Raw genomic sequence first — 14,022 nt, forward strand, 5'->3', positions numbered from 1 at the left:
TGAGGGTGGCTGTTGGTGGTTGCATGCTCGGCTGTTTCTGTCTGCATGCCAAAGCATCCCTGAGCAAGATTCATTAGAGTGTGTGTGTGTGTATGTGTGTGTGTGTGTGTGTGTGTGTGTGTGTGTGTGTGTGTGTGTGTGTGTGTGTGTCTGACGATTAGATAGAAAGCACTTAGATGTAGACAAGAGTGTGCGTTTGAATGGGTGAATGAGACAAATGTGGATAAAGTGTTTATCTGTGGGACCAGCTGTACAGGAAGTCTCTCTGTTTAACTAACCCTATTCTCTGATCCTATGGGTCTTACCCAGTAGGCAGTGCAGAGCTCAGATGGAGCTGATAAGAAACAGGAAGCCCTGAGTAGCCTTGCAGGCTCAGTCCCCATCAGCCATATCCGTTAACAGCAGCTCTCCTCTAGATCAGTGGTCTTGGAATATGACATTATTTAGTTCAGTGGCCTGGACAGTCGGCCCCAAGGGTCAGTTACTTAACTTAATTAACTTAATGCTGATTTTGTCCTGATCTTTGGGAAGAGAAATGTGGGGAGAACAGGCAGACCCACAGCTGAAGATGCATCTATCCCCATGAGCCATGCTGAAGATAAGAATCCAACAAGGAAAACTTTGGAAATCTATAATCCACGACAGCACATGTGAGTGGAGAAAAAGCCAAAAAATACAAAACCAGTTAGCGGGTTCACAGTTTGGGCAGCGGTTGATTCCTCTGTCGTTGCACCTGTGAACTCCTTAGATCCAATCTACTGCACTGCTCATCTCGCAGAAGACAAAGGGAAAACTGATTTATATTTTACACCTGGTCATTCTTTCTACCTCCTCTTCTTCTGGACGTCACATCTTCTGTGATGACATCTGGTCTCACCTATTTTGACATCCAATCAAGCCTTACCATCCTCTCTCTAGCTATCTGGCTTCTCCACATACATGATTTAAAACACAGTTTATACTTTAAAATCAGTTTATCACATTTTCTTTCTTTATATGTTCTATATGATTTGTCATACATGTTTCATTTAGTTTATGCAACTTTACTTGAAATGAATCTATGTGTAGGTCATTTTCACAAGGAGATTTTAACATGATCCATTTTTAATTCAAATACAGGGGAATACTTTCTCTCACATTTTCTCTTCCTGGCTCTGTTTGTCAGTCACAACATACACAATACAATTTATTTAATTAAATCATGTTAAAAAAATCTGACATTCTTTTAGATCATGTCTCTCTCTCACACACACACACACACACACACACACACACACACACACCAAGTGAGAAGTCTACACTATTATATTATTCAGTATATTGATTGAACTTACACCAGATTACATTCTGTTCAGCATTAACTAATTAAGCATAATTAACTATCAGCAAAATTGCATATTAATTATGGTTCTGGGTGCACCAATCTTAACACTTAATACCATTCCTCTTATTCAGACACAGACCGGCTGGAGACACATTTCGTTTTTATTTCTTTACATTCTTGCAGCCATGGATCTTCTGTGGATGGATCTTTTCTTGTCAAAAGCAAGTGCTCAATTGAAGGAGAAAAGTACAATTTATGCCAAATTCTGACCATCTACCACCTGAAGCTGCAGCAAATTTTAAGACTTATCAGACCATGCAATATCTTTGCCCAAACATCTAAATTATAGCCTCAGTTTTCAATTCTTAGCTAATAATGGTGGCACCCAAAGGTGTCTTCTGCTGCCGTAGCCCATCTGTTTAAAGGTTTCATGGTTATTGTGCGTACGGAGATGGTCCTTCTGCTTGGTTGTAATAAGTGGATATTTGAGTTACTGTTGCCTTAATCTCAACTCAAAGAATTATCTTCTGACCTCCGTCATTGGGTGGCGCTGTCACTTGGTGGTCGCTCTTTCTGCCGTAAAGTACCACTTCCTGTTACAACACACAGTGGTGTTTTTGTGTAGCTTATCTACGTAGCAATTTATTAAAAACTTATAGATAACTTCTTGTGTCATAGAGTCATCTTCATGTGCTTTTCTGTGTATTCACTCATTGTGTCTTTACTGTTTCGCTAGCCTAGCTTAGCTCATAGCTGACTCGCTAGCAGCATGGCCTCTTCACCTGTCCCTCCTGCACTTTCCTGCTCATTGTGTCAGATGTTTAGTTACTCCTCTGCCTCCTTTAGCAGTAATGATACTTGTAACAAAATTAGCATATTTGCAGCTCTGGAGGATTACTGAATTGGAGACAGTCTGTCGTAGGGCTAACACATAGAGACACAGACAACTATTCGCACTCACAATTAACCTATCCCCACCAAATGTAAATTCAGTAAAATTATAATTTTACGCTGGCAGTAATGACACCTGGTTACGCTAATCGGAGGTCACTAAAATCAATATTGAATCGGTGTGCAACTTTGCCAAAACAATGTGGGACTCTGTAGTTTTCTCTGGTCCCCTCCCCAATCAGACCAGGAGTGACATGTTTAGCCGCATGTTCTCCTTAAATTGCTGGCTGTCTAATTTTTGCTAATTGGCAAACCTTCTGGAGGAAACCTGGTCTTGTTGGGGCGATCGTGGCTCAAGAGTTGGGAGTTGGGAGTTCGCCTTGTAATCGGAAGGTTGCCGGTTCGAGCCCCGGCAGTCTCGGTCGTTGTGTCCTTGGGCAAGACACTTCACCCGTTGCCTACTGGTGGTGGTCAGAGGGCCCGGTGGCGCCAGTGTCCGGCAGCCTCGCCTCTGTCAGTGCGCCCCAGGGTGGCTGTGGCTACAATGTAGCTGCCATCACCAGTGTGTGAATGGGTGGGTGTGTAAAGCGCTTTGGGGTCCTTAGGGACTAGTAAAGGGCTATATAAATACAGACCATTTTTTTGTTAGGAGAGCTGTGAAACTCAGAAACCAGTCTTACTTGTTATCATCTATCGTCCACCTGGGCCTTACACAGAGTTTCTGTCTGATTTCTCAGACTTTTTATCTGATTTAGTTCTGAGCTCAGATAAAATAATTATTGTGGGTGATTTTAACATCCATGTAGATGCTAAAAATGACAGCCTCAACATGGCATTTAATCTGTTATTAGACTCAATTGGTTTCTCTCAAACTGTAAAAGAACCCACCCACCACTTTAATCACACTCTAGATCTTGTTTTAACATATGGCATAGAAACTGAACATTTAACAGTGTTTCCTGAAAACCCTCTCCTGTCTGATCATTTCCTGATAACATTTACATTTACAATAGAGAGTAGACTTTATCACAGTAGATGTCTTTCTGAAAGCGCTGTAACTAAGTTTAAGAATATAATCCACCCACTGTTATCATCTTCAATGCCCTGTACCAACACAGAGCAGAGCAGCTACCTGAACACCAAACCAGACGTGCACGAGGTTATGCAGGCTGAGTCGGAAATGAATGAGGCAGTGGTGTGGCAGCCATAGAATCAGACATGGCAGGACCACACGAGGCAGGACCAGACAAGGAAGGACCGGACAAGGCAGAACCGACGAGGTAGACGAGGGCGCATCAGGCAATGGTGCAGAAACCGCAGGTGGTTGCACTCCCTCAGACCCCCCAGCGGAGGCAGAGGAAGGCTGGACAGGCCCCTCGGACCCTCCAGTGGAGGCAGAAGGCTGAAGCAGTCCCTCAGACCCTCCAGCTGAGACAGATGAAAGCTGCAGGAGGCCCTTTGGTCCCTCCAGCGGAGACAGGCTGCTGAACGGGCCCCTCGGATCCTCCTGTGTGGTCCCTGGTATCCTCCAGCAGAGGCAGACACAAAACCAGCAGGGCACTGGCCCTGCCCAGGGATCCAGAATCACCTAAGGGCTGAAACCCAACCTCTGGGGAGGCCCTGGAGGGAGTAACTGTTTAAAAAACTGCCAGTTCACGAGAAACACCTGTGGTTGGAGTGAGACTTTCTCCCTGCATAGAATCAATGGGTGAGGATGGTGGCAGAATGGGTGGCAGAGCTGCGGGCTGAATAGCAGGCTGAGCAAGTGGCAACACAGGAGGCTGAATAGCAGGCTCAGCTAGGGGCGACGGAACAGGAGACTGAGCTAAAGACAAGTAAGCAGGAAACCGAGCAGGAGACTGAACTAGAAACGACTGGGCTGAATGCAGGGCGGCTGACTGGGCTACAGGCTGGGCAGCTGACTGGGCTATCGGCTGAAGTGGTGGTTGTGGTGAAAACAGAGCAGGTGGTTGAGTGGCTGACTGAGCTACAGGCCGGGTGGCTTACTGCACAGGGGCCTGAGCTAGTGACCGCACAGACCAAGCAGTGAGGGTTTGTAGAAGTGTGGCTGAGTCCTCCTTGGCTGCACTGCCCATGCAAAACAGTTCAAAACAGAACCTTGCTCCCAGATTAGTTATTATTAGTTTTAATCCTTTAATGTCCAAAAAACTGACGGCACAGGTAGTGGATGACAGGAAGTGATTGAAAAACACCACCTGTTGAAGTCTCTTACAATTGTCCATGGCATGGATTACCTCCTGCAGTAATCCTGCAGCTGCTCGAGCGTTTCCTCCTCCATGGCAAAACCTGTGTCTGCTGGGTCCATTTTATGGTCGCGTCGTTCTGTCATGGTGTACTGTGCAGGCAGGAAGGACTAGACCCAAACACAGGACTCATAGAGGCAAAACATGAACTCAAAAGTGGCTTTTATTGCTGGCCAAGGAAAACCAAACAGAAAGCCTAAACTGGAAAGCTAGAATCGAAATACACAAGAAAATATCAGAAGAGACACAGCACGAAGGAGAACTGATGTTAACGACGCAACAACAAGTACTGACTGACAGGGGCTAAAATACACTGGCAGGTACACAGGGAACAGCTGGGCACACAGCTGGAACTCATTAGCCTAGACAAGACAAGGAAGTAAAGCAGAATACATTAACATGAGACAAGACCTTTAAAAGTAAAACAGGAAATTCACAGACTGAACTCAGAGACAAAATTAACACAGTACAGAGTTACACAAGTGGCAAGGAATCCACAAGCTCGGAAATACAGAACAGACAGCAAAACACTAGTAAACATGAACAGTAGAAGAAAACAGACTAATAAACAATAATACAAAATCAAAACACTGGACCGGACCACAGGACCGTAACACTCTACTTTTAAGATTAGGCTTCAAACTTTCCTTTTTGCTAAAGCATATAGTTAGGGCTGGACCAGGTGACCCTGAATCCTCCCTTAGTTATGCTGCAATAGACGTAGGCTGCCGGGGATTCCCATGATGCATTGAGTTTTTCCTTTCCAGTCACTTTTCTCACTCACTATGTGTTAACAGACCTCTCTGCATTGAATCATATCTGTTATTAACCTCTGTCTCTCTTCCACAGCATGTCTTTATCCTGTCTTCCTTCTCTCACCCCAACCAATCACAGCAGATGGCCCCGCCCCTCCCTGAGCCTGGTTCTGCCGGAGGTTTCTTCCTGTTAAAAGGGAGTTTTTCCTTCCCACTGTCACCAAAGTGCTTGCTCATAGGGGGTCATATGATTGTTGGGTTTTTCTCTGTATCTATTATTGTAGGGTCTACCTTACAATATAAAGCACCTTGAGGTGACTGTTGTTGTGGTTTGACGCTGTATAAATAAAACTGAATTGAACTGAATTAAAATACAATGCATCTTCCCGAAAGAACTGGTACCCACTTGATATTTTCTCTTTTTTTGGACTATGTCATCCATGAATTGCCACCTTATGATGGAGGGGTTTGTTTGTCACAGTAATCCAAGGAACTGTTGTTTAACTGGTAGGATCCTGATCTGTTCCAACCAGTTTGTTCATAAGTAACACTGTGTTCAAGCATACTGTTGTTTATAAGTGCACTTGACACTAGTACACCTTAGATTGCAGGGTGATGATCAATTGTGTAATTATTACTAGATCTATGTTTTGAACAAGACTGGTGTGCCCAAACGTACAGTAAGAGTGTCCTGGAAGCATGTGGATAAAGCCCTGGCCCATGGGATTTTCCATTTCCACCTCCAGGTGAAGTTTAACAGCATTCTGAGAGAGGCCTCCTCAGCCTGTCAGGTGGCAGAAATGAGTCTCTGAAATGTGGCTCTCCTTTAATGATAGGGTGAGGAATATGGCCATTCAGGAGGGACAACAAAATCCCCACAGAACAATGGAGAACAGAGGATGATCTGAAATTGTTTAGAGTAACAGAAAAAGGTTTCTGAGCCAGGAAAAATCCGAACCACTCCTCAGGAGTGAGGATACTCACCTGAATCTGTAGCCACGGAAATATCATTAAAAAATCTTCAGCAGCACAGATTCAGTGCTGTGAAGAGATTTAAAAACAGGTTGAACGCCAAGGGCAAAGGTTTTCAAATTGTCTAAGACCTAAACCACCATCTTTTCTGAAACCCAAAATAAGTGTTTGTTGTCTAGACCAATGTTTTCCATCCACTGTGCCATGGCACATATGTGTGCCGTGAGAAAGATTATCTGGTTTCACCTGATTGGTACTCTACCATATTTTAGATCTCACCCTGGGTCAACACCAATGAATCAAATGATTAGTTCATTACCAGGTCTCTGGAGAACTTCAGGACATGTTGAGGAGGTTACTTAGCCATTTAAATTAGCTGTGTCTGATCAAGGACACATCTAAAACCTGCAGGACACCGGCCCTCGAGGCCTGGAGTTGGACAACCCTGCTCCAAGCGAACAGGCAGAACAATTACATTCTCTTCCACTAGAGGGAAGTACAACTTCTTGCTCCAATTAAATAGGTTGCCAACTGCCAGTAAAACAGAAGAAGACAAAGAAGAAATTGCATAAAAGTCATCCTGTGAGTGAGACAACGCAGTGCTTATTAGCAGTAGATATTTGAAAAGAAATAGTAATCAATCTGACCTGGGTCCTGGAGAAAATTCCAAACTAGTGATGGGATTTCCGGCTCTTTTTAGAGAACCGGCTCTTTCGGTTCGGCTCACTAAAAAGAGCCAGTTCTTTCAGCTCCGAACCGGCTCTTCAGGTTATTTTGTTTTAATCAGCTTTAATTAATTAATTTATTATTAACAATAATATAACATTATGCACGAAAGGAATTACTAATGTGTTTATATATGTTTATATATAAAAATATGCGGTGGCCCCTAGAGACAAAGCACGTACAAACTCCAAAACACATTTATAGCGTTAACTGAACTTCCAAAACAGAGCTACCTAGATCACTTAAATTACACAATCGAAAGCATGAAAGCATATGTGTATTGTTTGTGTATTTATACACAGGCACTCATATATATTCAAATAATTTAAAAAAATGTTTACCTGTTACTACCACACATCAAAATCCAGTCGTTGGTACTTGCTGGCTTGTGTAGCCAGTAGGTAACAAAAGCTCAACACTGCGCCCTAGCATCCTGGAGCACTGCTGTTGTGTTTTGTACGTGTTTTGAGTTTTTATGTGCTTCTGAGTTTTTACGTGTTTTGGAGTTTTTACGTGTTTTGGAGTTTGGACGTGTTTTGTCTGTAGGGGCCACTGTAAATATACTTTTGTTTATTCACTCCACATAAAATGTAATAAATAAATCATATAATACAAAATCCAACTATTTACATTTCAACTTTTAACTATTTAAATTTTCAGCTTTTTCCTTTGAAAACAAATTTAAAGTGAAACAACACAAATCACTGCAAACCACAACACAATTAAATATAAATATGAAAAAATATAAAACAAAAAGAACATGCATATTCTCTGTCATATGGACCTGCATGAATAAACTTTCTGAATCCTTTATCATCCGCATCTGAAAATAGTTGTGGATGATTACTATACCTTTCTAATGTGACGTTGTTGTCCCCGGCTCTCTTTCTCTCTGTCTCCCGCTCTGTTCCTGTGCTACTGCGAGCCTTTTGCTTTCCCAGCGCAAAGCACAAGGCTGATGTGCGGAGTGAAGTGGAAAAAAAGTGTGAGAGAGAGGGTGAGAGAAAGAAAAAAAAAAACCCACGGCTCCCAATAAGGAGCCAGCTCGCGTCGTTCACTTCAAAAAGTTGGCTCTAAGAGCTGTTTCGTTCGCGACCGACACATCACTATTCCAAACAGGATGAAGGCCCTAGCATGAGTAGTGGTCAAAAGAAGGCAAAAAAGATATACTGCGGACAAACTGAGCCAACTCTGCTAAACCTGGTGTGCGGGGAAAAATTATCAACATGCTTTTTGTGACATTTTTGTTTGCTGGTGTGCTGTGTGATTTTCCTAATGTGAAATATGTGTCGTGTCTCCAAAAGGTTGGGAAACACTGGTCTAAACTGAATCAAAAAGCAGAGGGAAAGAAAAGGAAAAGAAATAAGATCTCTTAAAAATATCATTAAACACAAAGCACTCAACTTGTTTTTTAATCACCTTTTAGCAGAAAACGTTCAATTTCTTTCTTTTTGCATTGTATGTTGTAGGTCCCATAGAATATTATTTCCCATGTGTTCATATGCATTTGCCATAAAACCTGCCTAATGATAAGTTCTGTTACATCACTGGAATTTACTTCCGTTTATATGCTGCTTATCTCGTTTCACTAAACAACAGTAAGTCACTTCTTGTCCTCTTCTTTGTCAAAGAAACATATTGTCAGTCGGTATGACATCAAATAGTTTTATAACTTTAAATTTACTATGAAATGTGATAAACCTTCTCCATCATTGTCTTGTATTATTTGGCCTTTGAATGCTCATAAAGAATTCAATATCACTTTTTATTCTCATTATTCATTATTTGCATGTTATTAAACAAAACAATGTTGATGACATTTCAGACAAACCAAAAGTTTAATGACGTAGGATAATCTGTATTCCTATCACAACGTATACTCTAATTAAAATAATATCAACATTAACACTGGCTTATAAAGAATTCCCTATATTTGTATTATAAGTGATACTTGAGAAGTATTTGTAGGGTACAACTGAACTATTATTGCAGTAAAAGTATGCTTTAGAAATAATCATAACAAGAAAATACAAACTTATTATAAATTCAAAATTTAGAGAAATATGTAACATAATAGATGTTATAATTTACAAGAAATAATTTAAACACACCGCGTTCAATGTTCAGTCATCCTAAACAACCACATGCCAGGAGTCATTATAATAATATTACACACAGATTAAAAAAAATAACCCAGTGCTTAAGAATAAAATTGTTTTTGTTTGCTTTTTTTTACGAAATGATAAACAATAAATCAGTTCTTGCTGAAATGATTTTCCCCTGCGTACAACCTCAATAAGTAAGCTAACAACCTTATCTATAGATCTCTTTATTAAACAGCCTGTAGAAAAGAGCTTATTTATGTTACTAAAAACCACGACTGTACTAATATAAATAAACCACTAACTAATTAATGAATGTCTCAACAATACGCCCTTAATAACAATAACTTACTTCTAATAACTTATTCTCGTTTGGCAAAAAACTTGGCCTTGGTGATCATGTGCTGTTGGGCTCCTGTCCAGATTTGTGTTTACGGACATCAGAAAGTGAGACAAGTGTCAAAAATATCAGGTCGCCTTTCTCTTCTCTTTGCAATTTATTTACAGCCTCAAAGGCGATGTAGACACACAGAATGAAAGAGAGCACAGAGGAGAACAGCAGGGATGCTGAAAGTAAGTAAATATGAATAAAGTATTGTTTTTACTACTTTGGGTTTTGGGGCTGAGTGTACTTTGTCATCTCACTTTCACTTTCACGTGTCTCTTTATGAACCAGGACAGTGTTTCAAAGGTAAGGACTCGTGAAATGTCATGTACGAGACGCTTGTATTGCAAGACACAGACAGGAAGTGTGAAGTGATTCTCTGCAATTATGCTTTTATACACATCTTTACACAGAAAATATTGTTTACTGCTATATTAAAGTTTCATAAAGAACCAGTAATAAAAATGCAACGTAAAGTACACATTATCAGTAAAAATATCTGTAGTATCTTTTCAGGTGGTAAATTAATTATATGAGGAATTTTTCAAATAAAATTATTTAAAAGAAAACAATCATTAGAAATCAGCATGATTAGAAAACTGATGGAGCATGATTTGTATGGAGGCTACCAGACTGCAGCAATGTTGTAATGGACTGAAAACCTTACAGTATCTGTAGCTCAAGATCAGTAGCTTATCACCTATTGATATAGATCGAGTCTATACCCCTGTAGCTCTGTTATATCCTTAAAGTGTTAAGATGACATTTAGGTTTACTACACGTATACACTGTTTATACAACTGCAAGGTAAAAATAGATCTCAACAACTCTGCTAGTAGTGCATGCCAATATAGTGTTAAATATGCCGTCTGTTTTGAATTATTCACAGTTATTAGTTAGAATGGTGTGAATAATAATAATAATAATAATAATAATAATAATAATAATAATAATAATAATAACAACAGATGCCTAGAAAAACCTCAAAGAACATTGTGGCCAAATATCATGAAACACCAATACAATCATTTACCTTTGTGTGGGGGAAAATCCAAGTGAGTGGTGCTTTGTGACTGTTACAGCTGTCCTGAGTTATAAGTCAAAACATCAAAGGACACAAAAACGAGTGTCTCATGATTAACACTGTGGGTCTACTGACAGCCACTGCAAAGTCTTTGGTCACATGTGCGATTCTCCATGGACTGTGTCAGCCTCTCATTATGCTGCTGAGAAGTTTGACCTAATGGAGTCTTCTCGTAGCTGACGATGCTTCCCAGAGTCACATTCTTCGCCATGTGTGCGACGCTCAATGGTAATTCTGTAGTTTTTTCTGCACAAGAAGGATTCAAAATAAAGTAGAAAACGATGTCTTTCAATATGTTTGTTTTTCCTCTACAATTTTTACTTTAATTCCTCTCTTTCACCATTAAATCATACTCAGCAAAGTCATGGAGACCTCTGAAAGCAGGGGCTAAAGTTAAAACGCTATAACATGCAAAATAAATCAGGAAAATCTAATATGAAAGTCCTTCACTTGAGTGTTTGATGATGTGACTGCTGATTAACTCTGAAGTTTTCATTTCTTCCTAATTTCAGTAAGTAAACCAGTTTTGAGTCAGTAAGGTTTCATTTGAGATATAATTCCTGAAGTGTACATAGTTTTTATCCAAGGCAAAATTACACCAGAACATGCCACTGTCCAGAAGAGCTGACTACATAGTTTTTTACCTGAAAAAGTAGAACGCTACGAGGATCACAGCCCCCAGAACAGCTCCGACTATGACTCCAGTCAAAGCTGACACTCCTAGTCCACCTGTTTGGATGAGCACTCATTAGTGAAAACAAACACTGCACCAAAATATTGTTCATCAATGTCACACGTGTCATTAACATACATTTACAGGGTGTGTCTGATTTATCGGTTTTCTCAGGGTGGTCTTTATCCCCTCCTTTCAGAGTGAAATGCTCAGTGTTGAATGCTGGCAACAGCTGAAAAGTCCCATTTACACCAAAGTAATTGGCCACCACCTGTAAATGAGTCAGATTGTTGTTGTTATTAAGCTGCACAACACATTCCCAATACGAAGCCTGTTAGAGATCTTAGAGCTTCTTCTTACCTCATAGGTTCCTGCTTCAACATTTATCATGGTCATCAAAGAGAAATCTCCATTTCTATCACCATTGGCATCTATAGACACTTGGCCAGCAATTCCTGCAACCCATTATGAAGCAGCATTATTTGACTACAATCCCAGAAATGTAGAGGGAAAGATACCTCACTACCTCATAGTGCATGAAAAGGTTTTTGTTTTGTTTTCCTTTTTGGCATATTCGTCACATTTACATCTTTCAGATCACAAAATAAATTGTAGTACTAAACAAAGATTTTAAATAATCTTCCCAGGAGTGACTAACCTACCAAAATGATTCCAAAAGTGCATCGACATCTCCTCCAGGAGGTCACAAAAGAACCTAGAACAACATCTAAGGAACTGCAGGCCTTCATTGCCTCACTTAAGGTCAGAGCTCATTATTCAACAAGACGCAGAGCAAAAATGGCATCCATGGGAGAGTTCCAAGGAGAAACCAAAAACAACACAAAGGCTCATCTCACCAACAAGTATCCTGATGATCCCCAACACGTTTGGGAAAATACTATGTGGACTGACAACCAATGTTCCCTCTAAGCTGCGCGCTGCTGGCACGTCTCTGCGCACAGAAAAGCTGTGTTGCGCACAAAAAAAATCTAACCTGAATTGAAATTAAGATTAAAACTTTAACAATTCTGTTCTGCAGTGTTAGTCAGTGACTGGCTGCTCCCGTATGGGATCAGAACGATGCCACCTTATCCCACAGTCCAGCCAATGATGCGATTCACATTCGTATATACGCAGCTGATCAACGACGTTGACAGCCTCTGACAGCGTCCTTATGTGCCGACACCGGTGTTTTAGCAAAGCGGCTGATGAGGAGTGAAGCCACGTTAATGACAACGTGGACAACCATTGGAGACGTGAGCAGGACAGACGGAACAACTGACAGAAAAAGTGTGGACTTTATACCAGTTTTTAAATTGTGTTGATCGGCCACGTAAAACCAGAGTTATGATAAAATATCTGCAATGTTTGTTTTTCTTCCTGAATACTGTCGTTGTTTATATTTACTGCAGGAAGAAACGGGAAAAACTGCGTTTTATAAGGAAAACGCTCGAAAGCCTGTGAGCAAAGACAACATCAAACCCCTCCCCCAGCCTGTGTGTCAGAACAATGAGGCGACTGCTGAGTGTTACAGGTGTTACAGCAGTGATACATCTCCTGTTGTCAGGCCTGCAGGTATCAGGCTGTTGTTCTCCTTCATCTCATAGTGGACAGAAATTATTTTTTGGAGTGACACAAATAATTTGTGTGGCATCAGATTTGATGCAGAACAGCTGATTGTTCTGTAAATAGTTTGAAATGTTTGTTTAAAAACGCCTTGGCTGCATTTTTAGGTAAAAGCTGCAAAACTTTGTTGTTTGCAAAACTCAGTTACTTTTTTGAAGAAGTAACTATATAATTAATTGCCCTACATTGGTCATTATTTACTGTATTTTGCAGACAGACTCTCTCCCAGACCACAGACTCATAATACAAGTCAGAGCAAAAAAAAAAGAAAAAATAAAGTTTTGTTTTCAAAATTGGAGTTCAAGTTATTTTTACTTCCAATAGTGTTAACATGCTACAGGTCATGAACAAGATTTTTTTTTAATTTTCATTGTAAGTGGGCTAAAGCAGTTAATTAAAAGTAGTCTAACATAAAGTTGGTTCAAAAACTGCTTCTCAAATTTGTTAGTTTTCTAGAGAGCAAATGATTTCAGAGCGATCATTATTATTTTGCACAGTACCTGCAGAGTCATCAGTCACTGTATTTTCTGTACAATGGTATATTAATGTCAGTGTTAATTCCACGTCAGCCTGATTTTTTTTTACTCCTTTGCATCAGTGGCATTTAAACGTTCATTCTTCATTGCTCTTGTTTTGTCGATGTGCAGATGTTGCTTTAGAGTTAAGCAAATATGAAGTCTGCAAGTTTATATTTGATCATATACAAAATAACATCAGACTAAATGATGGTCACATAACACCATCTCGTGTGTTTACCTTCGAACGTTCTGTTCCACATACGTGAGGTGATCTCTGTTCCATTCTTCTTGCTGTACCCATTTTTCATGGCTTCATGCAAGGCGATGGTATACAGTAACAGGGCATCATGGAACCCCTCCACAAACATGTTGACCTGACATGAAACAAATTCATGAAGTGACTGTGCTGTTCACATAATCACGATGGCTTTTTAGGACAGATGTCACGATGCTTTGCATACATTTATCTTTTGAAGAACTGACAGAATATATTATCAATTTACTCAAAATGCAAATGGTAAATGGACTGATTCTTATATAGAGCTTCTCTCCCACAGTACTCAAAGCTTAATACAACACACAACATTCACACAGCACTTTCTTCTTTGATTTTAAGTGCTTACTAAACTAACATTCATACTCCGATGGACGCATCGGAGAGAAACTTAATGTCTTGCCCAAGGATAGTTGACATGCAGACTA

At 40.2% G+C, this 14,022-nt stretch overlaps 1 protein-coding gene across 1 annotated transcript in view; it reads right to left on the reverse strand.

Annotated features, from left to right (window-relative positions):
• Positions 1–7,913: 7,913 nt before the first annotated feature.
• The window catches only part of npr3 (natriuretic peptide receptor 3), a gene marked incomplete in the record, with an annotated part of 36,014 nt that continues 29,905 nt past the window's right edge, over positions 7,914–14,022 (reverse strand). Inside the window, 5 exon segments of the mRNA XM_014330758.2 lie at positions 7,914–10,749; positions 11,148–11,232; positions 11,315–11,447; positions 11,537–11,631; positions 13,559–13,694. Coding sequence (XP_014186244.1) covers positions 10,638–10,749; positions 11,148–11,232; positions 11,315–11,447; positions 11,537–11,631; positions 13,559–13,694 — 561 coding nt within the window.

The sequence above is a fragment of the Haplochromis burtoni genome, unplaced genomic scaffold, assembly GCF_018398535.1.
Source record: "Haplochromis burtoni strain Fernald_Lab_line unplaced genomic scaffold, NCSU_Asbu1 Contig_1010, whole genome shotgun sequence".
Classification (NCBI taxonomy): domain Eukaryota; kingdom Metazoa; phylum Chordata; class Actinopteri; order Cichliformes; family Cichlidae; genus Haplochromis; species Haplochromis burtoni.